Source organism: Chinchilla lanigera, unplaced genomic scaffold, assembly GCF_000276665.1.
Source record: "Chinchilla lanigera isolate Chin_1 unplaced genomic scaffold, ChiLan1.0 scaffold00007, whole genome shotgun sequence".
In the NCBI taxonomy this organism is placed as follows: Eukaryota; Metazoa; Chordata; class Mammalia; order Rodentia; family Chinchillidae; genus Chinchilla; species Chinchilla lanigera.
In genome coordinates this window covers 13,988,560-14,014,730 of record NW_004955408.1, presented here as the reverse complement: position 1 = coordinate 14,014,730, position 26,171 = coordinate 13,988,560, and the positions used below count along the sequence as shown (strand labels likewise).

At 44.1% G+C, this 26,171-nt stretch overlaps 2 protein-coding genes across 6 annotated transcripts in view; one reads left to right on the top strand and one right to left on the bottom strand.

Moving 5' to 3' along the window:
- Pwwp2a (PWWP domain containing 2A) overlaps positions 1–6,749 on the top strand; it is a 43,168-nt gene extending 36,419 nt beyond the window's left edge. The window contains exons 6-9 of one of the 4 annotated variants that reach the window (XR_001232338.1): positions 740–921; positions 3,550–4,108; positions 4,483–5,167; positions 6,137–6,749. Coding sequence is in view for 1 of the 4 variants with exons in the window: in XM_013508924.1 (XP_013364378.1) it covers positions 740–753 (14 nt within the window). In the remaining 3 variants the exon portion in view is untranslated. Of the gene's footprint in view, positions 1–739; positions 2,883–3,549; positions 4,109–4,482 lie in introns of those variants that run through there. The other 3 variants (XR_001232339.1, XR_001232337.1, XM_013508924.1) reach the window with 3 other exon arrangements.
- Positions 6,750–7,492: 743 nt separating this feature from the next.
- Ttc1 (tetratricopeptide repeat domain 1) overlaps positions 7,493–26,171 on the bottom strand; it is a 40,282-nt gene continuing 21,603 nt past the window's right edge. For both annotated transcript variants that reach the window (XM_005376252.2, XM_005376253.2), the window contains exons 4-8: positions 25,008–25,120; positions 19,201–19,237; positions 12,443–12,591; positions 10,525–10,579; positions 7,493–8,034 (exon numbers count right to left, since the gene is read on the bottom strand). In XM_005376252.2, the coding sequence (XP_005376309.1) occupies positions 7,901–8,034; positions 10,525–10,579; positions 12,443–12,591; positions 19,201–19,237; positions 25,008–25,120 (488 nt within the window). In that variant the 3' untranslated portion in view covers positions 7,493–7,900. The remainder of the gene's footprint in view (positions 8,035–10,524; positions 10,580–12,442; positions 12,592–19,200; positions 19,238–25,007; positions 25,121–26,171) is intronic.

Genomic DNA, 26,171 nt, shown 5'->3' with positions numbered 1-26,171 from the left:
TCTGTATATAAATTTGCTTCTTAAAATTATAGGCTAGTCGGGCATGGTGCGGCACACCTGTAATCCCAGCACTCAGGAGGCTGGGGTAGGAGGATCACCAAGAATTCCATGCTTTTAGAACTACATAGTGAGATCCTGTCTCAGAAAACCAAACCAAACCAAACCCAGAACAACAAAAAGTACAGAGCTCATAGGAAGAGCGGTGTTTCCTTGCAGCCTACACTAGCCACCCTGACTTACTGTTACGAAAGGACAACTGATACGAGGTGCTTGGCACTGTGGCACACAGCGGTAATCCCCGCATTTGGAAAGCAGAAGCAGGAGGATCGCAAGTTCAAGGCCAGCCTGGGCTACTTGGCAAAACCTTGTCTCAAAAAAGAGGGGAACAAAAGAAATAAAAACAAAGGACAAAATTAAATTTCCCTAGTTATTAGGCAAAAATAAATATCCATTTAAAAAGACTCAGATGTGAAAGCGTTAGCATTTTACTTGTATTGGAATTTGGCCAGTTATACTTCAGAAATAAAACAAATGCTGTGGTTGGTTTAGAGTGGCAGTAAGCTGTTTTCTGAAATGAAAGACAAAAATAAAACACCCGTTCCCCTGGTGAAGTTTGATTTAAAAGAAAAAATCAGGTGTGATCTCACAATCTAGGTAGGGCTTAATTTAAACAAGGACTACTTTTTCCTCATATAATAACTTGTGTTTAACCCCGTTTCTTTTCTTTACTATATTTCAGCACAGAGACATTAGCAGGCTGCTGGTCTCACGGACCTGTGCCACAGCGACAGAACAACAGAGCGTCAGGACTGAATGAAATTGGAGACCCTTAAAGCTGCACTGAGAAGTAAACGTTAAGGCAGTGGTCAGAAGCGACAGTCTGTCAAGGGGCACTTGCAGACCTTACCAAACCAGACAGAGGTATTAGGGCAAATTTTATAAATAAACTATCGCAATAAGTTATGCTTGGGTGAGGAGAACAGTGATGCGAACACACAGCCGGAGAACTCACCTGAGTGAACGTATGAAGAATCACTGACAGTAACTTCTTGTGAATGTGAAATGATTGCAGTACAAGCTGGACACGCCTCTAAGGCATGGGTGGTGCGGAAGTGAAGTAGTTTCCATACTTCAGCTTTCGTTTGTGTCAAGCAGTCTAGAAATGAGTGAAGGTATTTCCCAAACGGTCTCCTGTGAAACAGCAATAGTCGCGTAGGCCGCGGCCAGCGTTTCCTCCTTTGCCGGCACAAGCATTACCTTACGTCCTGCTGAAAGGATGCCAGTGCCCCAGCCCTCCCCCCCACACAATCTGGCTCTTTTGTTTGTTCAATAAAGCAGGGCTGTATTATCTTGAATATATGTTTGCTTGTTAGAACATATTAAGATGTATTTATTTGCCACTAGTATTTAACATTTTGTGCACATTTTCATAACTACATTCTTCCCTTTCATATTTTGACTCCAAGTGAATAGGCTAGTGTTGATCTTGGAGTGGAAATGTATACTCCAAGAGCTAGTTCTTAATTCTACTGAGCTGGAAAAACTCTCACGATCGTCTCTGTCCTTCCTGCTTTACCGTGTTCGGAAAAGGTGCAGCAGCAGACCTCTGATGTGGACCTTTTCTGCATAGAACCGACCCGTAACGACAGCCTGTACTTTTTGTGCATCGAACAAGAATTCCTAATAGAGACCCTACTTTTTCTTATCTTTGCTAAGTACATATATGAAAAACTGTAATTTTTCTTTTTTAATGAACGGAGAAAACACAAGCAAACCAGATGGACCTGTTAGTAGTACATTTTTAAGGCATTTTATATTTGATGGTGCCGTACTTTTAATAATAAAACTGAAGTTTTTTAGTGGCAATACTGATGTATTTTTTAAACCAGAAAAATTCCATATTGATTACTTATTACAAAAAAGAAAAAAAAAATGCCAAAAAATGAAAAACTACAAATTCATTTGAAGCAACAGGTAACTGAGCGCTGCGCTCCGGTGTTCAGACCGTCCGCGATCTCCCAGATGGGTATGAAGTTACCCGATAGCCCTGTGCTCAGGACTAACAAGGTTCTGGGTGAGCTGCAGGACATGTACGGTAGCTATGGGTGTGTTTTACAACTCAAGAAGAAAAGGCAAGCAGCCTTGAATCTAGTGAGCCTAATGTAAATTAAACTTACACGGCAAGTGGGAGAAAAGGTTTGATGCATTCAAAAATTGTCTTTTTAGAAAACGCCGTATCATGAAGTATATATTTTGTCAGATTGGAAACGGTCAGCTCAGGAACTCCAGCAGCAGGGAGTTGTGGTGGCTGTGCTGTCGGGCCCGCTCCTTGACGGCCGAGGACTCGGCCGGCCGGCGGTCGGTCTCGTGTGTCAGACGCCTAACACCAGCAGTACCTTCCAGGCTCACTTCAAGAACTCTTAACTCCCAAGCCATGGTGGAATTACACATGGACTGCAGGATGAAGTTTTACATTAAGCTTTAGAATTCTTTATTTGTGTAGAGTGATGGAAATAACTGAGAAATAATAGTATAAAGGCAAAAGAATTGGGAGAGATCAGGTTTTAAATATCTATTTTTTTCTCATGGCAAATTCTCAATGGCGTTTTGTTACAAACCATATATCCATTTTTTAAAAAATGAAACTTGGTATTTGAAATCTAGACCTACCATGTTATTTTACTTCTGTTGCTTTAGTTGCTTAATATTTAAGCTTTGCTTCATGCTACCTTTTGTCTGTACTTCAAATCTTCACGAGCCTATTTCATTTTGTAGACTTGAATGACAAAAGTTGTTTCTCATCCTAAGTATGCTCAGAGTTACATGTTGAAGAATGTTGTGTAACATTTATCCAATAAAGTCTTTGATTTTTTTAAAATTCAGTTACTTAAAAATGGTTTTACTTTGTAGGAGTTAGTTTTTCATTTGTTCTTAGGAGTTTTTATTTCTTTTCTTGAGAAGTCAGTTCTTAAATGTTATCATGCCGTAATTAACGGTTAAATCCTTACCCGAGGGAGCCGTTTGGAGCAGCGGTGCTTCCTAAGAGCAGACTGCAGGTTTCTGCTCACTAGGAGGCGTCCTGGGCCCTCTGCAGGGTGAGGGTGGAGGGCGAGCAGTTTAGTCAGAACCCTGCGCCCAACGCAAGCGCTTCTCCGACGGAAACAACCTGCCCCTCAGCAGTTGGATATGATCAGACATCTCCTGGTGGTTTATTTTGCTGTAACTTTAAGGAGTTCTACCCTTACGGGTAAATAGCTGCCGCTTTAAAACACTGTCTGAGAGGAAGGCAACCATTTTATCTGAGAAACAGAAACACTTGATTGTAATAGGAAAAACACGAGCCCCTGAAACCTGTCAGACAACTGAGATTTTTGAACTTAGCTAGAAATTTAGGTCTGTGTATCCCTCCCCTTCACTCCCCCGAAGCAGCCCTTTAGAAGGCTGCCTGTGTTTTGGAGTCTTTAACTTCAGACATTCTTCCATCTCACTTTTGTCTCAGTGTACAATGGCGGCCACTGGAAGCTAGTTCTGACACTTTCTCTTCCTCAGGTTTTCCACTGATAAAGGGACTAGAGAGAAGCCAGGAGAGTAAGCCCCGTGCTGCCTGCGGGAGGGTTTGCAGCCCACTCCCGACGGGACGACGCGTACCGGGTGCCCGTGTGCAGGCACAGCTGCAGGATGCAGGGAACACTTGGTGGAAGAGACGCTTGAGTACAGCTTAAAGTACTGACACTGGTCTTCAGATAAGGAAGTATTTCTTTTTCTCTTTTTTGGGTTTGTAAGACCATCTCGCTACGCAGTTCAGGCTGGCCTTTTGAACTACTGGCGATCCTGTTGCCTCAGACTCCCGAGTGCTGGGGTTACAGGTGTGCATCACCATGCCTGGCATGGAAGTGTAATTTCTGATTCATGCTTTGGAATCATGTAGGAGTTGTACAAGTGCCTCTTTGTCATTGTAAATACTTCAGATAAAAGGGATTTCCTGCTTTTCTTCCTGATACAATTGTCCTTTCAGGTTTTTTTCTTTTTTTGACACAGGGTCTCACAGTGGAGTTCAGATTGGCCCAGGTTGGCCTCAGACTCCCAGCAATCCTTCCACCTTTGCCTCGTAAGTGCTGGGGATGTACCTGGGTATGTGTGAGGCCCTGGGTTTCATTCTCAGCCCTCCCTTCTGCCCCACTGATGTTTTAAGAACAGTATGTGAGGTCAGGCGTGGTGATGCACACCTGTGATCCCAGCATTCGGGAGGCTGAGGCAGGGGGATCATTGAGTTTGAGACCAGCCTGGGCTATAAGGTGAGCTCAAGGCCAGCCTGAACTGCATAGCGAGACCCTGTCTCAAAAAGACAACAAAAAAGTACGTGAATTTAATGATAGCTTAGATCCATGATGTAAAATGAGCTATCCAACAGCGCACTTCACACAGGCAGCCGCAGTGTGAATTTGCTATAGTAATTCAATTTTCTGGTTGAACTTTCTGCAGTAGCTCCAGCCAACAGAAAAGCTGTTCATGCGAAATAAAGATTCAAAAGCTCGACATGAGATGGAAATCTGCTGTAAAGGTGGGGAGGCAGCTGAAAGCAAAGGACAAGTTAGGGGTATTTAAAAGTCTCAAGATACATCCAAGAAAGATGTAAAAACGAACTTCAAAGTCAGGAGACAAAGGCTGACAGGCGAAGGTCCATGCCTGCTGTCCTAGGACATGCTGTCGGCTGAGACGGGCCCCCCTGGCTTACAGCGGCCCTTGGAGAAGATCATTTCGAGCGTCAGAGGAACACGGCTGTGTTCTGAGTCACCGCTGAGAAACCAGCCTGGCCCTACACCCTTACACATTCGCCAGAACCACGCAGTGCCTGCCTGGTGCAGTCACGCTGCAGAAAGTCCACGTGGCTAAGCGGGATTAGAAACTCCGGGAAGCACACAGGGGAAACAGGTGGATTCCCTGGCCTTGAGATGAATTCAGCGTCCACTGCCACCCACTGCAGTCTCTGTAGCGTCAGTCGGCTCTGAGGCCTCCCCAAGCGGCATGGGTGTTACCAAGTACAGAGATTATCTTCAGGGGATGGCTACTGGTTGTAGCAAACAGGACATTTTTGAAAACAGGCATTAAAAGGTGCAGAATCTGGACAGTAATGGATGGCCACATCGAGCGCCACCTTTTCTGCAAGGTTTAGTACCAACTCAGTGTCTAGTAGAACAGCCCATGCTGGTGCTAAGACCAGAAACCTCACCTGGCACGGCTGGGGATCAACAGTTACCCAGGGTGGCGGCACACAGGGAAACAGCAATCAAACTATTATAAAGGATGTGTTTAAGGGTCCTCACAGCAATTTTTTTTTTTTTTTTTGAGATAGGGTCTCGCTAGGTAGTTCAGGCTGGCTTTGAACTCATGGCTATCCTCCTGCCTCGGCCTCCCAAGTGCTGGGATTATAGGCGTGTGCCACCAAGCCTGGCAGCAATTCTAAGAGAACAAAAGTATGATCCATTTCAGTGTTGTTAGATTAAGATTATATACAGAGTGTAATTACCCAGCCCCCCAAAAAGTAAATTCTGGTCTAGATTTTTGGTGGGGGGAAGAAGGTATCATACAATTTTATTTTTTGTACCAGGAATCGAACTCAGGGCCTTGTGCTTGCCAGGCAGGCGCTTGTGCCACTGAGCTGCACCTCCGAGGCTCTATCATACAATTTTAAAATAATTCAGCTCACCAAAACAGTGTTAACTTTTGTATTGCAAACATGCACTAAATAACAAAAACCCTCCAAAAAACTAAGCCTGGCATGATAGCACATCTGTGAGCCTTGCACTGTGGGAGGCTGAAAATCTGAGTCCACCCTGAGTAACTTGGTGACTGGGTAAGACTCTGCCTCAAAATTAAGAAAAAAAAAAAAAGGGTTGAGGATATAGCTCAGTGCAAAGGCCCTGGGTTTAATCCCCATACTGTAAAAACAACTTAGTGGTAGACTGCTTCTGGGTTTGATACCTAGGGCCACAAAAAAAAACAAAAGGAAAAAAAAGTTTGCAACATTATAAAATGCCATCAGGCCTCTCACTAAAAGGTATCTTTGTCCTGGAAGGTATTTTCAAAATTATTCATATTAATGAGCTACATCTCCTACCCTTTAATTTTTTCCAAGACTGTGGAAGGATCCTAAGATTACGGTTTTAAAAACACTGGTCCGGCAGAAGGCTGCCTGCACAGGAAGCACCTAACACCAGCAACTTTTGGCCAAGGTTTCTGTACAACGTGGGTGATCTTTCACAGTTTTTGGAAAGCTGGATGCCAGGCTTAACATCAAGAAGGCGAAGAAAAGTGAACAACGTTCTTGCCCTTTCTGCCTCCCTGGTAAACCCCAAGGAATGATACTTCAGTCAGAGCCCGGTGTCACAAATCGGAGTTAACATAACGCTGTCCACTAACGTGCTGCGGGGGCTCCAGGAGCAGATCAAGAGCACAACTTTGCTGCCACCGCAGCCGGTGGGAGCAGAATCACTGCGTGCCATTTACAGAATCACACGGTCATTCATTCCCCACTTAAACTTGCAAGTCACTCCTGTGACACCCAAACCAGGACTGAAAGCTTTCCACTAGCACCACACATGACCAGGAAGAAACAGAGCAAAACAACTCCCTGAAACCTCTGGCTTCAAGAGATCCAAAAGACTCTGGTTTTGTTCTGGGACATGTATATTATCATTCCTCAATAAACAATTTAATTATTTATTGTGGTTTTTTGAGCCAGCATCTTACTATGTAGTTCCTGACTCACTGCATAGCGCAGGGTGGCCTTGACCTCAAAGTGGTCCTCCTGCCTTAGTCTCTCAAGTGCTGGGATTACCGGTGTGTGCCACTATGCCTGGTATGAATAAGTAATTTTAAATTGAAATTAAGATCAATGCTTGGTTGCTGGGTATGGTGGTATATACCTGCAATCCCAACTACTCAGAAGACTGAGGCAAGAGGACTGCAATTTTGAGGTGAGGTTGGACAATTCAGTGACATAAAATGAAAAATAAAAAGGGCTGGAGATGTAGCTCAGTGGTCAGGCACCCGTGGGTTCAATCCCCAGTACTGGGGTAGGGGACTAATTCCTGGTGAAGACCACTGGTTTCATAACCATCTGCACAAACCTGCATGGGCCTGATTTTTTTTTTGGTCTTTTTGAGACAGGGTCTCGCTATGCAGTTCAGGCTGCCGTTGAGCTCAATTTGTAGCCCAGGCTGATCTCAAACTCTCAGCGATCCTCCTGCCTCAGTCTCCTGAGTGCTGGGATTACAGATGTGCACCACCATGCCCGATGGGCCTGAGATGATTTGTAAGATGTAACTTCTGAATTCTAGTACATTGTGGTCAAGATAAATCTTCAAGGAAACTAAAACTCTCAGATTTGTTACACTCATGATCAGCAGCCCTGCTTGAAACTAGCATTGCCTCCCAAAGCCACAGAAGTCGGCTTCGTCTACTGTGGTGGATACAAAATGCAGCGCCCAGCTAAACTGTCACCGAAGCTTTATTAACACAGAAAGCGGGGGCGCCAGGGAGGCGGGCAGCTTCTGGGGACCCTGCCACCCCATCTACTGTCTCCCAGCCTGCTGCTTAGGGAGAGCGCCCTCTTCCAGGATGGTGGCTGTGTGCGGCCCAGAGGCCAACCTGGACAGGCAGGCCTCTTGCTGGGCAGGACAACAGCTGCATGGGCAGCTCTGTGAAATGGAGACCGAATGCGGCACACGGTGCTGCAAGTACACGCAGCGATCACAGCGCAGGAGCAGAGAGGTGGTGCTAGGCTCTAGCGGGCAGCTGTCCTTTTAGAGAAGACGCTTCTGACAGCTGCACGCTGGCAGGGCCTTGCTCCCTGCGGACAGCAAGCAGTACACACTTTCTTTTAAAACTTGTGATCTTGTTATCTATTATTATTTGGATTTTGAACAAAGTTGATGGAGTAGGAGCCAGTGGAGGAATCTTGTTTGATCTGGAAATTTTCTGTGGAGAGCCCAAAAGGTCGGAGAACCAAGTTCCCAAGGTCTTTTAGTTTACCTGCAAAGTAAAAGCAAAAACTCGCATGAACACAGGGTGAACAGAAGCAAGAAGACACCAACTGATCTTGTGTTCTCCCTGATTACAAAGCGGGAGGCAGCCCTCTGCGGCCACATGCCTGCCTTCGAGAACACGAGGCCTTGCAGGAGCACACACACAAAAGCAAGTTCCTACGGAGCCGGCGGGGAGGGGCAGTTTCTACGGGGATGGCTGGAGTGGGGCGGGCAGAGGGACCAGGAATCGTGTGCGGTCTTTGAGGCAGGATTTAATCTGAACTAGGCACCAAGGGAAAGGAGGACTGACTTGCAGGTGGGGACAGTGAGCCGTACGAAGGAGGGCGGAGAGGTAGGAAGGAGGGCGGAGCCTGCCGCGCTCCTGAGCCAGGCCTGGCGCCTATGGCTCTCATGCCACAGGAGGCCACCGAGGCCTTCAGAACAGAGCTTCTGAGTGAATAATCTGTGGCAGTGGGAGGAAAGGATCAGCAGGGGAGGCCCAGGGTGGCTCTGGCAGTTACAAAATTAGCACAGCATCAGGGAGAAGGCCATTCATTCAGTGAACAAACATTCTGACAGTGCTGGACAGAGCAGCCCTGACACCACCATGGCCAAGGGGATGCAAAGGAACACAGCCGAACGGCATGGTCTGCACAATTCACCTTTCGCTTTCTGTGACGATGGCAGCAAACAGGCAGTGACCTTCGGTGGAGATTACACCCCAAGATACCCCAGCACTCCCGAATGCTCCTGCCTCTTACTGAGTCAGGCTGGGAGCCCAGAGACCAAAGCGGCTTCCTTCCACTCCACATAGGACCATTTAGCGAAGTAACCCACCTGCTACGCTTTGCATCTGCTGCCAAATTCTACGCCTTCCCCGTCTGGACAGTAACTGCTGGGCTCTCGTTTTCACTTACAGCACACCCGGTGCCTTCCCTCCGTCACAGGCGGCCGCGTGTCCGCCACTACTAGGACCCTAAGCACCAGACGAGGGGAGAGACCAGCACCGAACTGCTGTGCTCAGACCACTGTTCAGAACTAGAGACTGGATCCAGTTCTGATCAATACTAATTTCTCTGCCTCCAAGCAGCCCTGGATCACAGTAACCTAAATGACTCGTTAGGCGCACTTTCTCTCTGGAGGCTCCTACTGCACAGGGCAGTTCACCTGGAGGATAATCAGGAATGCCATTTGTTTTCCTCTCCGTAAGAGCGCGGCAGTTTCAGTATAGCTGCATAGCCCCTTTGGGGCGTTCCCGCCACCCAGAGGAACCAAACTGCATACAATGGAACCCTAATACTGAGCTTCCTCTGAAGAGGCAGGAAATGTGCCATGCAGCTAACTCTCGCTTTCCTCTGAGGAAAAGGCAAATCAAGAGCACACAAAGCACAGAGAGGATAAAACTCCCAGTCCCAAGTTCTCTTTTTTTTTGCTCTGAGATGAAAGGAGAGGCTGACATAATCCTTACCAAGAACTGTCAAAGTAGCAAGAGCGAAAGAGACGGGGCACCGAAGAAAGGATTGGTATTTCCTAATGGCAGAAGCAACTCTAAGGAACTGTACGAGGGATGCACAAAATCTTGCCCATTGCACAGTGCAATGAAGAATACTAGGGAGGGTGGTATGAAAAGAGACAAAGCGAGCAAGTAAGGGAGAGAGAACTGTCTCAAAAACAACAAAACGAAACATAAATAGGATTGGCCCGGTGTGATGGTGAAAGCCTGTAATCCCAGCACTTAGGAGGCTGAGGCAGGAGGATCACTGCGAGTTTAAGTTAGCGTGGGGTACACAGTGAGACCTTGTCACCAAACAAACAACAAACAAAACAGCAGCAGGAAAATACGAGGCAGTTTAACCAGAATACGTTAGGTCTCTGTCCAGGAACCTCACACCTTTTAATCAAGCAGCCTGTTTATTAGAAGATCTCTGATTCCCACTATAAAATGCTTTGGCAAGCAACTAAGAGAACTAAAACTGGTCGAAGGAATCCATTTCTCTCGTTCCCTTTATCGTCTCTTACTATTTACTCCTACTTCCGGCCGCTGATGTCTTCTCAAACACTCAGGGGAACCTCAGGGCCATTTTTCAAACAAAAACTCCCTGACCTTATCAGCTCTAATGATCGCATCCTCAGGAACCTAAGACTTTAAGGGTTGTTCAGTGAGGAAACGCAACTCTTCTTATGAAATCATGGGAAGAGTTTGGTGGTATTTCAGCTTGAGAGCTGAATTATCTTTGCATTCCTGAAAGTAAAAAATTCCCAGAAAGACAATGGAAATTTGGCTTCTGAAAATGTTGGTACCCTCTCTAAATCACAGTGCTCTTTCTAGAGGAAAATGACTAAGAAAGTGGTGCGCCCGCCCACCCGCCACTGCAAAGGAAAGCTCTCAAAACTACTCGAACTGTTGCGCTCTCTTCTAGTAAATAAAAGTACTAACACCTCCATCCTCATTTCCTACCTGTTTATGGTCAAGAGAAAGAAAGGAGAACAAACTTACCCAACATCTCCTCTTTTAGCCTTTCATTTCGCTCTTCAATTTGCTTAGGTAATCTCTGTGGGAAAAGCCAGAAACAAGGATTGGTGAAAAATTCTTTGCCAGGGGCTGGGGATTTAGCTCAGCGGCACGGAGCCTGCCTGGTAAGTGCAAGGTCATGAGTTTGATTCCCGGTACTGGAAAAAAAAACACCACCCCCCCCCCCGCCAAAAAAAAACCAGAAAAATTCTTTGGCTTTATTTTGAATTTGGGAAACCTTTAAAACCCAATGTACAGAGCTGGGCGTGCTGTTGCATGGCTGTCATCCCAGCACTCGGGGGAGGCTGAGGCAGGAGGATCATTTTGAGTTTGAGACCAGCCTGAGCTCAAAGTGAGCTCAAGGCCAGCCTAAATGGCATAGTGAGACCCTGTCTCAAAAGGACAAAACAAACAAACAAACAAACAAAAATTCCAAAGTACGAAGATCCGCTTGGAGATATAAATATAATGGTACCTCAATTCATGAATTTGATTCTTTCCATGATTCTGGTCTCAAACTAAACTGGATGAGAACCAAATCAAATTGAATGGTTAGGTTCGATGTTGACCTTAAGTGGAAATTTGGTTCGGTTTGCAACCGGAATTGTGGAAAGAACTGAGCTTGTGAACCGAGGCACCACTGTACTGTGTTTGTTTGTGGGTAAGTTACAAGAGTTTTATCTGGTTCACTGTTAATAGTCTCAGTTCCTAACACAATGCCTAGAGTAAGTGGACTTCAAGGAAAATGTGGTAAATAATATAAACAGAACATTTCCTGAAGCCGTGTGTGGGGCACACACCTGTTACCCAGCACTTGGGGGCGGGGGCTGAGGCAGGAAGATCACAGTCTGAGCTAATCCGGGGAACTTAGTGACTCACTGAGACACTATGTCAAAAAAATAAAAAGGACGGGGGTGCAGATCAGTATGAAGGCCTGGGACTCTATTCAGAGTACCAAAACAAAAACAAACATAGAAGGGCTGGGGATGTAGCTCAGGGGTACCGTAAGCCTTCTTCCTTTCTCAGAAGGCTTAAAACCTGATAAAAAAATGGCTACCAATAATTTAGACCCGATTTTAAGAACTTTATTCTTTTGCCTCATGTCATATTTAAATTAACCTTACTTCCATTCAGAGATATGTTAACAAGTCTGATAAATATTAAAATTAGTTTCAAATTGTTTTTGTCTTTTTGAGACAGGGTCTCGCTACGCAGTTCAGGCTGGCCTTAGCTCACTTTGTAGCCCAGGCTGGCCTCGAACTCACAAGGATCCTCCTGCCTCAGTCTCCCAAGTGTTGGGATTACTGGCGTGCACCACTCAAATTGCTTTTATATTTTAAACTATGAAAATTAGCATGTTTCCTACTACTCCATGTCCACACATTTTATTATGCAGACATTTAGTTAATCACACCTGAGATAAAAGTAATTAGAGGTTTGGAAGCAGAAGGATTGGCAGTGCCAAGGACAACAATAACAGGCATTACAAGGAAGGTGAGGTTGGCTCAGGCCGCGTTCAGCTGGAAACGTGCAGAGTGCATGGTGACAGGACATACGACGGTGACTGAGTGAGGATAAAGACGAGAGGAACCGGAACTGCATCGCCCATAAGGCTAAGAATCACTTTGGCCTCGTCTGAGCAACTGCAGCGGGTAAGATTTCCCCCGAGCAATGGTGAGATGCACTTCTTGTCATTCCTGGAGATTTGAGGGTTACACCTGCCTCTTCCAGAACGGCTATTACACGGCGCATGGTCACAGTGCGTTTGCAGCCCCCACTTCAAAGACTGAGCTCCCATGTATTTTGCTAAGCTTAAACATGGAATTTAGTCACGTCCCAGAGGGTTATTTAGGATTCACTGAGTAGGAGAGTAGAAGAAAAACACTTAATATATATGTTTTACCATACAAGCTTCTCTTGCTTGATGCACGGACGGATCCTTCTCTAGTACAGCTGTATAGTCTTCCAGGGCTTCGTCTAGTTTGTCCATCTTCTCGTACAATTCCGCTCGCCTCAACAGTGCCCTGATGTAGCTGGGGTTCAACTGAATTGCTGCAAAAGGAGAAAAACAATGACTTCACAAAAGGAGCAGGCCCAAGAGTCTTTGGCAGGGCCCAATTCCCTCACCAACCATCTGCCAAGGGTCCAGGTCCATGCCTGCGGGTGGCAGACTTTTTTCCTGCCTGGGGCACAGCAGTGGAGATTTTCAGACCTGTGGGCCAGACAGACAGCTAACACAGACCATACGCCACACACAGGTGGCTGCGCTTCAATACACCTTTGCTTCTGGACATTGCAATTTTAGTTTCAAGTAATCTTCACATACCATGAAATACTATTTTTCTTTTGATTTAATTTCTAATCTACAAATGTAAAAGTCATTCCTTGCTTGTGGGCTGTATAAAAACAGCTTGCAGGTGGATCTGGCTTCCGGTTTTAGTTTGCCGAACTCTGGGCTACGTCCCAGTCCTGCTTTTGTTTCCTTGCCTTCTACTCATCTCAGAACAGGCGAGACACAGACTTGGTGCACAGTGGACGAACGAGAGGGAGACGTGCGGGGCTGAGGGATGCTCTGGTGGCGGAGTCCTGTCACTCTCTTTTTTCTAGGACTTAACTACCAAGGTTACACTTCTGGTTGAACTCTCACTGTCCCTTCACAGTACTGCTTCAGGACCTTTCTGTCATTGGCGTAAAGTGTGTTTTCCTGCACTCAGCAACAAACGCCCTAATAATCCTTTGATGGGGTTTTTTGGTTGGTCTGTTCTGAGACAGGGTCTCATGTAGCCAAGGTTGGCTTTGAACTCATAGTGATCCTCCTGTCTCAGCCTCCTGAGTGCTGGGATTACAGGTGTGTACCATCAGGCCTGGCTAACTTTGCTTTGATTCATGTATACTCTATCTCTTCTATTCCCTTTTGAGCCATTTCTTTTCCTATTAGATGACAATGTCCTGGCTGTAAAACATTTTTGTCTCATCACATAATATGCCCTTAACTTTCATTCAGTCATGCTGATATGAAACATTTATTAGTAGCTAATCTATGTATCTAATTAGCATGTCCAGGGTATTGTGGTAAACAAGACAACGTCCCGGATCTAATGAAGCTTCCTACTGTTCTAGTACAGTGAGAGCAGGCAGCCACACAGGGACACAATTTCACAGAGCGCCACGAGGGAAGAGAAAGCGATGTGCACAGAAATGATGCGCTAACGCGGTGCTCAGAGCGCGCAAAGCAGCACCTGAGGCAGGCTGGTGCCCCGCAGTGGGGCAGGCAGGAGCACGCGCTCTGAATGAATCGCCCTGGCCAGTGAGCAGCACCAGAGCTGCGGAGAAATGAGGCTGAAGACACAGGAAGGGCCGGGTCATGGAGGGAGGGCCTTCTGGGGGAGGGAGGGAGCGGGGCTGTCCCCAAAGCGAGTTTAAGCGTAGCGCAGTCTGCACTTTTAAAGGACAGCTTTGGCTGCAGGGTGGTGGCCAAAGAGCAGCATGGCCAGCGCGGAGGCTCCTGCAGCCGTCCAGGTGAGACACGAAGCTGGTCTGGTCTACGCTGGTCACGGTGATGACACGCACATCCGAATCCGAGCCTGCGGGACCTGACAGTTAGTCAGATGTGTGGTGCAAAAGGAGAGAGACCGGGGACAACACCAGAGGCTTTCCCTTCGCTGAATGAGTGGACAGCAATGTTTTTATTAGGATAGAAAGAGCTTCAGGTTTTAGGGAGTAAGGGCAGAGGGGCACCACGCTTACCAGACACGCAGGAAGGGAGGACAACTCCAGGGGGTGTGGGACTCCAAACAACAGAAGTAGAGCTAGAGAGGGACTACAGCACACGGACAGCACTCATTTGTTTTATAGTGTGCAAGTTGTTAATTTTGGCTCTTTAGAAAAACATTCCTTTGGTTTCCCATAATTGTACAAATATTTCATTGCTCTAATTTCTTTTTCTTTTGAGGTACCTGGGATTTAACCCAGGAAGTGCATTTTATTTATATTCTTTTATTTCATTTTATTTATCTATTTTTTTGAGACAGCGTCTCACTATGTAGTTCAGGCTGGCCTCAAACTTGTGGCAATCCTCCTGCCTCCGCCCCGAGAGCCAGGATCACAAGCAGGTGCCACGAGACCTCGCTACTTTTGAATTTTGACACAGGGTCTCTTTATGTTGCCCTGGCGTGCCTGAATCTGTGATCCTCCTACCTCACCATCTGAAAAGCTGGGATTATAGGTGTGCGCCGCATCTGGCCTTGCTTGAGTAGACACGGACACACCAAGCTAATCTAGAGATGGTATGTAAAGCTTTAGACCTAGATAAGAGCATGAAGGGAGACAAAAGATAGAAAGAAGCCTCACAAGAGACTAAGATCCAGGGGGGTTGCAAAATGTTGAGGTTGACGAAGAAGTCAGCAGAGGAAAAGAATGAATGACCAGGAGGCAGGTGTGGTGGCACATGCCTGCAATCCTAGCACTCAGGAGACAGAGGCAGGAGGATCGCCCTGAGTTTGAGGGCAGCCTAGGCTACACAGTGAGTTCAAGGCCTGCCTGAATTACATGGCAAGACCCTGTCTCAAAAACAAACACTAAAAAAAAAAAAACCCAAACAACAACAAAAAGAACAGAGTTAAGTAATCAAGAAAATTCCTTCTCTTGAAACAGATGTATTGATTTTCATAGATGAGAAGTTATTAGAAGTGTGTGCTTAGTGATAAAGCAGCCGGTATTAGAGCAAATGAAAGAGTTCTTAGACTTTAGCAAGTTAAAGGAAGCACGTAAACAGGCTGGTCACAAATAAAACTGCTGAAGTAAACGCAAAAAAAAGAGAAATTCTCATATAATGCAGAGAAGAAGCCCAAAGAAATTAAGACGTGAAGAGAAGAGAAAAAGAGGGACGTAAAGGGCCTTCCAGGAGATACAACCTACACGTCATAAAATAACTGATCCAGAAATCAAAACAAATGAAGCTGAAACAAGAATTAAGGAACTAAATGAAGAAAAATTTTTAGAGTTGAAGTACGAAGTAGGCCTGCAAATGAAGTCTCATGGGTTGCCTTTATAATTTAATGAAAAGGCCAGGTGTGGTGATACACACCTGCAATCCCTGCACTCAGGAGGCTGGGGCAGAATCACCGCTAGTTTGAGGTCAGCCTGGGCTACACAGCGAGACCTTGTCTCAAAAAGACAAAACAAAAACAAAAACACCCCAGACCTCCTATAAAAACCCAACCCAAAACAAACAAACAACAAAAAACCCAACAATGACAAAAAAAATTAATGAAAAGAAAGCAACACCTGAATATATATGGTGACTTTTTTAAATTTCAAGGATAAAGAAAAAGGTTTGCAAGTATCCAGAGAAAGCAGGTTATCTAGGCAGAAGTCTGATTAACCCCAGATTTTTTTCTTACAATTCTAAATGCCAGAAGACAGTGGGACAGTATCTATAGAGTTGTAAGGAAAAAATAATTCTGAACCAAGAAGTATATACCCTGCCAAGTTATTTCTGCTATAGGGAGGCAGCTGGAAAACATTCTCAGACACCATGGGGTTAAGTATACTGACCAAGAACTTTCTCTGAAGAATCTGCTCAATGATTTACTGCAGCCAACAGAAAAAATAATGAGTAAGGAGACAATCACACAAAAGGTTTGAAGATAATCACTAAAATTAGTTAAGGAGCATTAAGTCTAAAATTGCTACATGTAGGGTAGTAAGACTAAATGCAAAAATAGACTTGTAAAATACATCTAAAATTTTCAGTATATGCAGTTTTCTTTTTCTTTTCTTTTCTTTTTTTTATTTTATTTTTTATTTTAAAGAGTAAAAGAAGGATAACATAATAATAGGGGGGACTTAGCAAATTACAGACAAAATGGTAGGAAATTATCAATGGTTATCGTTTTACATATTATTATCTACAAAATAGTTTCTCAGGAAAACAAATAGACAAATAATAGTGAGTTAGAGGCAAAAGAGGTAGGAGATTATCAAGAGTTGTTGTACTATACTTTGGTATCTTCAAAGTGGCTTCTAAAGAAAATAAATAAGAGCTATACATGAGTGACCTATTGAAAAATCATTAACTATTCTCAATGGTTGTTGTTGGAAACACATAATAATAAACATACATCCATTTATGAAATAGGATAGGAACATTACAAACTTTACACAGTTATGGATAGATTCGTAAGAAAATATCAATGGCTGCTGTAATACATGGTGGTATCTTCAAAGTGATTTCTCAGGAAGACAGAGATATGCAAGAAGGATCTAATAAGTAGTTACAGCCTAAGGGTTGTCAAAAATAGCATATTACCTCCTCACCAGTGACTCCTTTCACTGAGGTATGATGGCTGGAAGGAAGGCCAGGATTGAAAAGAAGGACCGAGAGACTTGCACCTGTGTCTAGCAACAGGCTGTTTTCTTGTTCCTCCATAGTCATGATTACCCAGGACTCCTCGATGGAGATGATGGTCTGGCCAGAGGGAGAAGGCAGACTATGCCCCAAGCCCTCTCATTCCTGTTGGACTAACTGGTAGCATGGGTCTGAGCTCTGGGGCCTCCACCTCAGAGGGCAGACCGATCTCCAGTGGTCTCCTTTGCATCCAGGGCATGGCCCATGGGGCCTCTTAGGGCAGTTCCTCTTGAGGTGGCCTGGCTTTTAACAGTGGTAGCAGATGAATGCAGTTGTCGAGTTCTTCTTGGGGCCCCGGGAATCAGACCTGGGATCTGTTTCTCTTAGTGATGCAGCAAAAGCAGCTGCTTTTTCTCGGTCTCTTTGTTTTCTCTCCTTGGCCTCCTCCTCATCATGGCTATAGAATACTGAGGAGGCAATTCTTACTAACATCTCAAGTGAGCTATCTGGGGTGAAAGCCATTCTTTGTAGCTTTTTCTCTCCAGCTTCCCATTGCTTTGGGACCCCACAATTCTTTTCCTTTTCTTTTCTTTTCTAATTGAGACTGGGTCTTGCTATGCAGTTCAAGCTGGGCGTGAACCCACTACATAGCCCAGGCTGGCCTTAAACTTGCAGAGATCTTCCTGCCTCAGCTTTCTGAGTGCTGGGGTTATAGGAATGTGCCACCACGCCCAAGTAGTTTATGCAGTTTTAAACTGTCAAGGTACACGCCAAATATTCAATGAATTGGACAAATAAATACTGTTTTATTTTGCCATGTAATATTAAATATGAATATTATTATTATAATTTTGTTTGTTTTGAGACAAGGTCTTGCTGTGTAGCCCAGGCTGGTCTCAAATTCATGGTGATCCTCCTGCCTCAGCCTCCACAGTGCTGGGATTACAGGCCTGTGCCACCCTGCCCAGCTAAAGATGTTAAGCCAAATGTGTGTTAAAAGTGCTTCATCACTGTGGACAAGTACAATAAAGACATTCTAAATGTTAATATGACAAAACTGGAAAGTGGTACAATTTTGTTTTCTTAAAAAAACCCTGTAAGTTCATAATGTAATAGTGTAAGAAGAAAATTTCTAGCTGGCTTTGGTGGTACATGTCTATAATACCAGCACTCGGGAGGCTGAGGCAGGAAGATCGTGAGTTTGAGACCAGTCTGGGCTACAAAGTAAGCTCAAGGCCAGCCTGAACTGCATAGTGAGACCCTGTCTCAAAAAGACCAAAAAAAAAAAAAAAATCCAAAACTATGGTTAAAGAGGGGTGACTGTGTTTGATCTACTAAATTGGGAAAAGTATGAATTACTGCCACAGACGGTAGATCACATGCCATTTGTCCTTGAGTTGTGGACAAAAATAGCACATATACATTCCAAGTGTCTGGAACTGAAAAGGAGTGAAAAACCAATAAAAAGTAATAAAACAAAAATACCAAGGAAACATTAAATTGGCACAAAAGATACTGACAGAGAGAGGTGAATTATGTTGATAAACTGGTTAAATTGCCAACTAATAAAACCCTAATTGAGTAAAAAAAAAAAATCAATTTCTGATCTGAGGTACTCACACTTGTATAATACAATGGTTAAAAGGGTTTAAAGGACAGAGAAACTATTTAGCTCATAGAAATGGAGAGCAACATTTCTAGCAGAAGGAAATTACAAGCTATTTCACATATAAGAGATGGTGACATTCATGGATAAGGTTATTGTTTAGTATCTTGATGTGGGTGATCCTTTACTGCTGTAAACTGATACATTTTAAAACATTAAAATTAGTACATTTTGCTGGATGTGGTGGCACATGCCTGTAATGCCAGCACTCAGGAGGCTGAGGCAGGAGAATTATTGTGAGTTCAAGACCAGCCTGGGCTACAAAGTGAGCTCAGGCCCAGTCTGAACTGCGTAGCAAGACCCTGTCTCAAAAAGACAAAAAAAAAAAAAAAAAAATTTAGGGCATTTTACGAACTCAAAAATCACTGAGTAATCCTTTATTAAAGAGAATAGATATAGCAAACAAAAGATAACTTTGAATTGTTCTTCACATATTTACTAACACAACAGAAACTGGCTGAACTATCCATTCAAAAATATGCTTACTCTAAGATGCTTACTATACAGCCATCTGAAAATGCTGAACTGGAAAGGCCCAAAAGAAGGATACACAAGTTCCAGTGCACCCCTGTCTGAAAGCCCCATATCTGTGCAGCTGATATAATGCTCATGAATGTCACAGGTACCGAGAAAAAAGAAGCTGTACCTTTGCTGCAGTCACTGATGGCCATCTCCTTCTTGTCCTACAAGGAAACACAAACATTAAGATGCACTGCCCTAGCTTTATCTTAGTGGCTCAAAGGTGCACTGACACGATCATTAGTAATTGTTCATGGAGATACAGGATGTTTTTCAAAGAAATCACAAAAAAAGTGCATAAAATCCAAAATTAATGCTGGACCTAAAAGCCTCCTGGTAATGAATATTCCAGTAGCTTCTTTTCCTTGAGGACTGTCTAACTGACCTATTACATTTTTAAGACCTGTTATGTTAGAATGTGGACAATGAGAAAACTTTGTGATGAATAAACAGAGCCACTGATATATGAAGAAATGGAACGTCGAGCACGGTGGCGCATGCCTGTAGTCCCAGCACTCGGGAGGCTGAAGCAGGAGAATCATTGTGAGTTCTAGGCCAGCCTGGGCTACAAAGTGAGCTCAAGCCCAGCCTGAACTGCACAGCAAGACCCTGTCTCAAAAAGACCAAAACAAAAAGAAAAAAAAGGATTATTACACTCCCCTTTGGCTAGTTGTTATATTACACATAACAGAATCTTCCAGGAATCACATACAGTAGACAGTATAGGTTTCATGTAGTCTCGGTCATGAACATCACCTTATCTACTGATGAGACAGAAATACTAACAACTCACCAAATAACCCACCTCCCTAATGGGGCTTGCTAGGTGTGCAAACGCAGCACAGCAGAAGGAACATGGGGTGTCACAGAACTAAGGTCCGGCCCCAGCCCGGGCACTGCCTACTGCTTGCTGTGGGCCACCCTGCCCCTCTCTAGGGCCCGGGTTCTCAACTGAAACATGAACAGCTGGGCCGAATGCCATGTGAGAGCTCTTCAGCTCTGAAGTATTTTTCCAAATTAGAAGTTCTCTGCATTACACAAAATAAGTTCAAAAAAAAGTTCTCAACTCCCATAAACTTACTGTAGCAAATACTGAATGTTTTGCAGAATATTTGAGAGCAAAGTCATTAAATTCTGTTTCAGGATTCAACCAAAAACAATTCTAGTTTCAGGATGCTGAGTGATTACTTATTAACTTCAAGGTATCTTTTAGGCCTATGAAAAGTTCTGGAATTAAGAAGGTAGTGACGGTCACCTAATTTTTTTTTTTTTTTGAGACAGGGTCTCGGTATGTAGTTCAGGCTGGCCTTGAGCTCACTTTGTAGCTCAGGCTGGTCTCAAACTCACAATCTTCCTGCCTCAGCCTCTTGAGTGCTGGGATTACAGGCGTGCCGCACCACACCTGGTTTTTTTCTTAAAGGATTTTTCTGTATTTGTGGCACATAATAATTACATTCATCTTGGTGAACTGGTACATACACATGGGGTCTTGCTACACTGTCCAGGCTGGCCTTGAACTTGTGATCTTCCTGCCTGAGCCTCTTCAGTGCTGGGGACACACATGTATCAACAAGCTCAATTCTGTGAAGGTACTTAATGCCACGGAACTGGGTACCTTAAAATGATTAAAGTGGCCAACTTTATGTCATGTGTATTTTACCACAAAAAACAAAACCCCAAATTTTCCAAGGTCATCTGGGAGACACTATTTGTCTTCCAATGTTCACCATACCAACTCACATATGAAAACCCTAGGAAGCCCTGCAGTAGACAGTCTATAACTTTATGTAAGTATTTCTCCAAATTATCAGATTTCTGTGAAGTGAAGATTCGCAATTTCACAGTTTCTGAAGCAGGAATAGGTAAATCTTAGTAACTTATGTGCACACCTGTTGTGGCGATATTTTTTTGTGTCCCTAAAAGCTATTACTCAGTTGTAGTGCATCTTTTCATCTGTTGGCCTCTTCAAATAAAGAAATGCCATTTTCTCACAGAGTGCTTTGTCAAGGGCTCCCAGTGTACTATAACACCTCAAGGGACCCAGTCCTGTCTGCTGTGTACAGTGCTAGTCTACAAAAGGAAAGGATGAAAAAACTTAAGGCTTTTATTGCCCCTCCATAATTTATTTATACATGTACCTGTCTACACCACTCTAGATAAAAATGTACATAACACATGACATCAGAAAAATCTATATAAGGCAAGGTACATAATAAAGACAGCACTTTAAGCTCCCCTTCCCCAACACTGGTCTGGGGACTTTGCACTGAGCTACATACATCCCCAGCCCTTTAAAAATTTTTAAAATTTTGAGACAGGGTCTCTAAGTTGCACAAGCTAGGCTTAAACTTGTGATCCTCCTACCTGAGACTCCTGAGTTGGCTGGGATTACAGATACGCACCAGTGTTTGGCCTCCTTTTCTGTTTTTAAATACTCTACTCTTTTGGGATTTGCCTGCTCTTCTATAGCTTGCTAATAAACCCAGGGGTGAAACTCAGCTCTGACTCAGGTTTGCTTTCTCTCCTCAGATATAAAATACAAAGTCTGGTGAGTGGCATTCAGTCAGGGATGCGGAACTTGCAAACCAGTCTTTCTGAAACTGTACTTCTTAAGTAGTTCACCCATCATGTCCTTGGAAAATACAGAATATGCTCCTTCAACTGCATCAGAGTACTAATCTTGGAAGCCTGAGTGTGTTAAGATCTTGAAGTATCAAAGGTGCAATTTAAAAACCAAAAAGTAAGCTGGCTGTGGCGGCCTGCACCTGTAATTCCAGCACTCTAGAGGCTGAGGCAGGAGGATCACTGTGAGTTTGAGGCCAGCCTGGGTTACGTAAGTTTAAGGCCAGCCCGCTACATTAGTGTGACCTTATCTCAAAAAGCAAAAGAAAACAAACCCAAAACTCACACTAACAAAGCTATCTTTATACAGGAAACAGTAATAGAGCAACGCTCTTTTGAGTTCTCAAGTTTGCAGACAAAAGACTACCAAAACCACACATTTTCCTAACTCAGTAACTGGTTGCCAGGCATGGAGGTGCACACTACACTTAAGAGGAGGAGGCAAGAGGATCGAAAGTTCGAGGCCAACCTGGCATACATAGTGAGACCCTGTCCCCCCAAAATATCAAAAGAACTAGTCTTTAATGATAGGCCATGCCTAGAAGTGTCACTAACTTAGACTATAGTGGACATAGAGTCCCAAAGCCCCAGGAGTCAAGTGGGCCATTTCCTCTAACGATGAAGGTACCTTGATCACATTTTACAGCATCAATGTCCAGTCGGACAATGTGGCTAGATGGAGGGACAGATACAAAATTATTAGAATTTTTCAGCTATGTATAAAAAGTGCTAGATGTGAATTTTGATCACTGATAGACTACATTAATAGAATTTTAAAAATTTCTTTTAATTGTTTTGTTTTGTGAGACAGCGTCTTGCTTTGTAGTTTAGGCTGGACTTGAACTATGCAGGCCAGAATGGCCTAGAACTCATGGCAATCCTCCTGCCTCAGCCTCCCAAGTGCTGGGATTCCAGGTATGTACTACCACACCCAGCCCAGATGTTTTCTATATTAAAAAAAATTTTTTTTTTTGCAGTGCTGAGAACTGTTTTTTTGTTTTTGGTTTTTTCTGGTACTGGGAATCGAACTCATGACCTCGCGCTTGCCAGGCAGGTGCTGTGCCGCTGAGCTAAATCCCCAGCCCCAGTGAATTGCACCCAGGGCCTTGTGAATGGTCTCGACTACTGAACCACGGACCCCAACTCCCTTTTTGAAATTTAAGCAGGATCAGTCCCATTAGTTGCCAGGTCAGCCTCTAATTTGAATCCTCCTGCCTCAGGCTCCCAAGTCACTGGGATTATAGGCATGCACCATTCCGCCACATCTGGCAGAAATACAATTTAAAACAGACTTAAAATAATTGTTTTATTTTTCCTAATACAAAAGGTTGGTCTATAACTTCCTTTTTATTTTTTTTTGTCTCATTGAGACAGGGTCTCGCTATGCAGTTCAGGCTGGTCTTGAACTCACTTTGTAGCCCACACTGATCACAACGATTCCCCTATCTCAGCCTTCTGAGTGCTGGTATTACAGGCGTGCATCACCATGTCCAGCTGGTCAGTAAATTCTATAAAATTATTTCTTTTCTCTTGCCACATCAAACACTCCAGAAACACTTTACCTTGGAGACCAAATCCAATTATGTAAGTTCTAGCTAAAAACAAAACCTTTTTTGTGTGCCTAAGCCTTCAGGCACTGGGTCTTTGTAACAAGAAAACTTGGTCACCCAAATTGACTTCAGCAGAGGCACTGGAGAATTTCAGGTACTATCAAGACAGTGATGGTAAACACCTGATCCAAACCAACAAACCAACAAACCAAAACATTCATTTCCACCTCGCTGAAGCCAGCTTTGTGGCTACTTAAATGTATGTTAGCTAAATAACTTACCCACTACAGATCTGGTTATAGGTAGTGGTGGGAGCTATTCTGGTTATAGGTAGTGGTGGCTAAACAATGGCTGTGCTTTCTTTAAAAATACCTTCTTCACTCATATATAACCATACTAATTAAATTGGCTGAATAAGAAAACCAGAGGGGTTTTCATTCTAACTGCTGGATATTTCACTCAAGCGTTCACATTTTCAGAGAGAAGTAGAGTTTTAGGAACAGCTATCTTTAAGCCTAGAGTTTTAACCAGTATTTCCCTGTGTCTCTGAGTCTTTATCTAGAATTCCAGAAGCCTACAATAAGCAGCTGCTGCTATTCTGGGACACGTACTACTTGGCTCCATGCTTCATGAACCTGCCCCAGTTCAGTGGAAACTTGCCAGCCTTCCTTTCACAAAGGAGACTACTACGATGAAGCAGCTCTGAGCAGGACTCTTTTTTTGTCTTTTTGAGACAGGGTCTCGCTATGCAGTTCACACTGGCCTTGAGCTCACTAAAAATGAAGTAGCCCAGGCTGGCCTGGAACTCACAAGGATCCTCCTGCCTTAGCCTCCCAAGTGCTGAGGCTACAGGTATGCGCTACCATGGCCAGCCTAAGCAGAACTTGTATTAACCAACTGGCTTTTCATGTTTACTTGTGAGTCACTGGTCCCTACTGAGGCCTGTAATGGTGGGTGAAGCCATGAGGCCTCAAAGGACAAGACAAGGCCACAGCTGAGGGCTTCTGGCTCAACCCCAATGAACTAAAAGGAGACTGTAGCTGCAGGCACCTCATTCCTGGAGTGAAGGCCCTCCTGGAGATAACATGGTTCTCCTAAATTAACTTAAAGTATTACTTGGAGAAGTCCTTAAAGGGAATCCCAAGTCCTGCCCAAATTTCTGCATTTTCTTCAGTATTCCCCTCCTTTGTTTGAAAACCTAATAAATACTGGCCGTCCAGGAAGTCTGGGGTCTTAACTCAGAGAATCTTGAATTCTGTTTTAAGAGAGTTGGACCCTCTTAGAGCCCTAAAATCATTTCAACTGTCTCATTTATTTAAGACTTCACTGTCCACTCATTTGGGAGATTGCAGGGCTGATATTATTAATGTGATACTTCCATGCAAGTATTCACTCAACTGCTTTAAAGAGAAAGGTCAACAGTAGTTCAGAATTCTTCTATTCTCCTTGTATCCTTTGCATTAGGGAAATACACATACAGGAAAAGAAAAACAAACTTTAAACCCCTATGTTGGTTTTGGAGAGAACTATACTAGGAAACACTGCAAGATCATGTGCTTTTAGCCGGGCATGGTGGTGCACGCCTGTAATCCCAGCACTCGGGAGGCCGAGGGAGGAGGATTGTTGCAAGTTCAAGACCAGCCTGGGCTACAAAATGAGCTCCAGGCCAGCCCGAACTGCATAGTGAGACCCTGCCTCAAAAAGACCAAAAAAAAAAAAGATCACGTGCTTTTTAAAAAGAAAAGGTCAGACAGAGATTCACCTGTTTCATTCTTGCAGCAGCTCTATTTGAAAACAGAATAGATCTGTCTTTCTGGAAGCATGCCGGGCACATCTGAAGGGCGTGAGTGTAAGAGCTTTCGGCGTCTACGTAATCTGAGGACAGCAAAGTAGAGAACAAGCACTCAGTATTCTACTTCCGATACTACTGTGTTCCACAGACTCTCAGGGTGCACAGCTCTCCCTTCTCAGGACAAACGCTTTCAAATCCTTTCCTCCTCTTTTCTCGCCACAGAACCAGTACTCCTTTGTGCAGCCCCACAGGGCACGTGAGAAACGAGGGCTGAACAGGCTGGCATGGAGAGCGCACAATGCCTGGGAGTAGCGGCACGCCCAACCTTTCAGAGCTCTCAGTGAAAATAAACTGCTGGCCGTGGCACGCGTGCCACGGGTTCACCCCCACTGCCTTAGACATTCAGCCTTCATCTGGGTTAGCAGTTAAGAAAGGAGTTTTGAGAGGGGTTAAGGAACTGGACAGATGAAAGACGCTACAATGTGGGCTCCATGACTCAGCATGAAGAAGCAAAATTCTACGGCGAGGGCTGTGGCTCGGTGGTAAACCACTTGTCTGGTGTGTGCAAGCCCTGTGTTCAAGACCCGGCACCCAGAGGGGGATAAAACCGTATGTACGTATTTTCATTAAAACTATGATGCTTTCATAGAGTCAATCTGACTAAAATGGTATCTAAAGATCTTAAAAGAGAAAAGACATAGCAATTTATATATTCCTTATTATATACACAATTACAGTCAGGATAGTAAGAAAATACTGTCTATTCACTTGTGTTTGAAACATTTAATACTAACACACCATTAGAACCATTAGTTATATTAGAAAAAAAAAGTGATGATTGCTAAATACAAGAAAAACAATTTGAACCTAAAAATACCTAGAGGAAGATGTTAGTACTCCTAAGATTTCTTTTTCCTTTCTTTTCTTTTTTTTTTTTGACACAAGGTCTTGCTATGCAGTTCAGGCTGGCCTTGAGCTCACTTTGTAGCCCAGGCTGGTCTCAAACTTGCAACAATCCTCCTGCCTCAGCCTCCTGATTGCTGGGATTATAGGTGTGTGCCATCACGTCTGGTCTGCATATACACTTTGAAATGTGACAGAAGGCTGTTAGTAAGATCAAATTAGTAGCTTCTC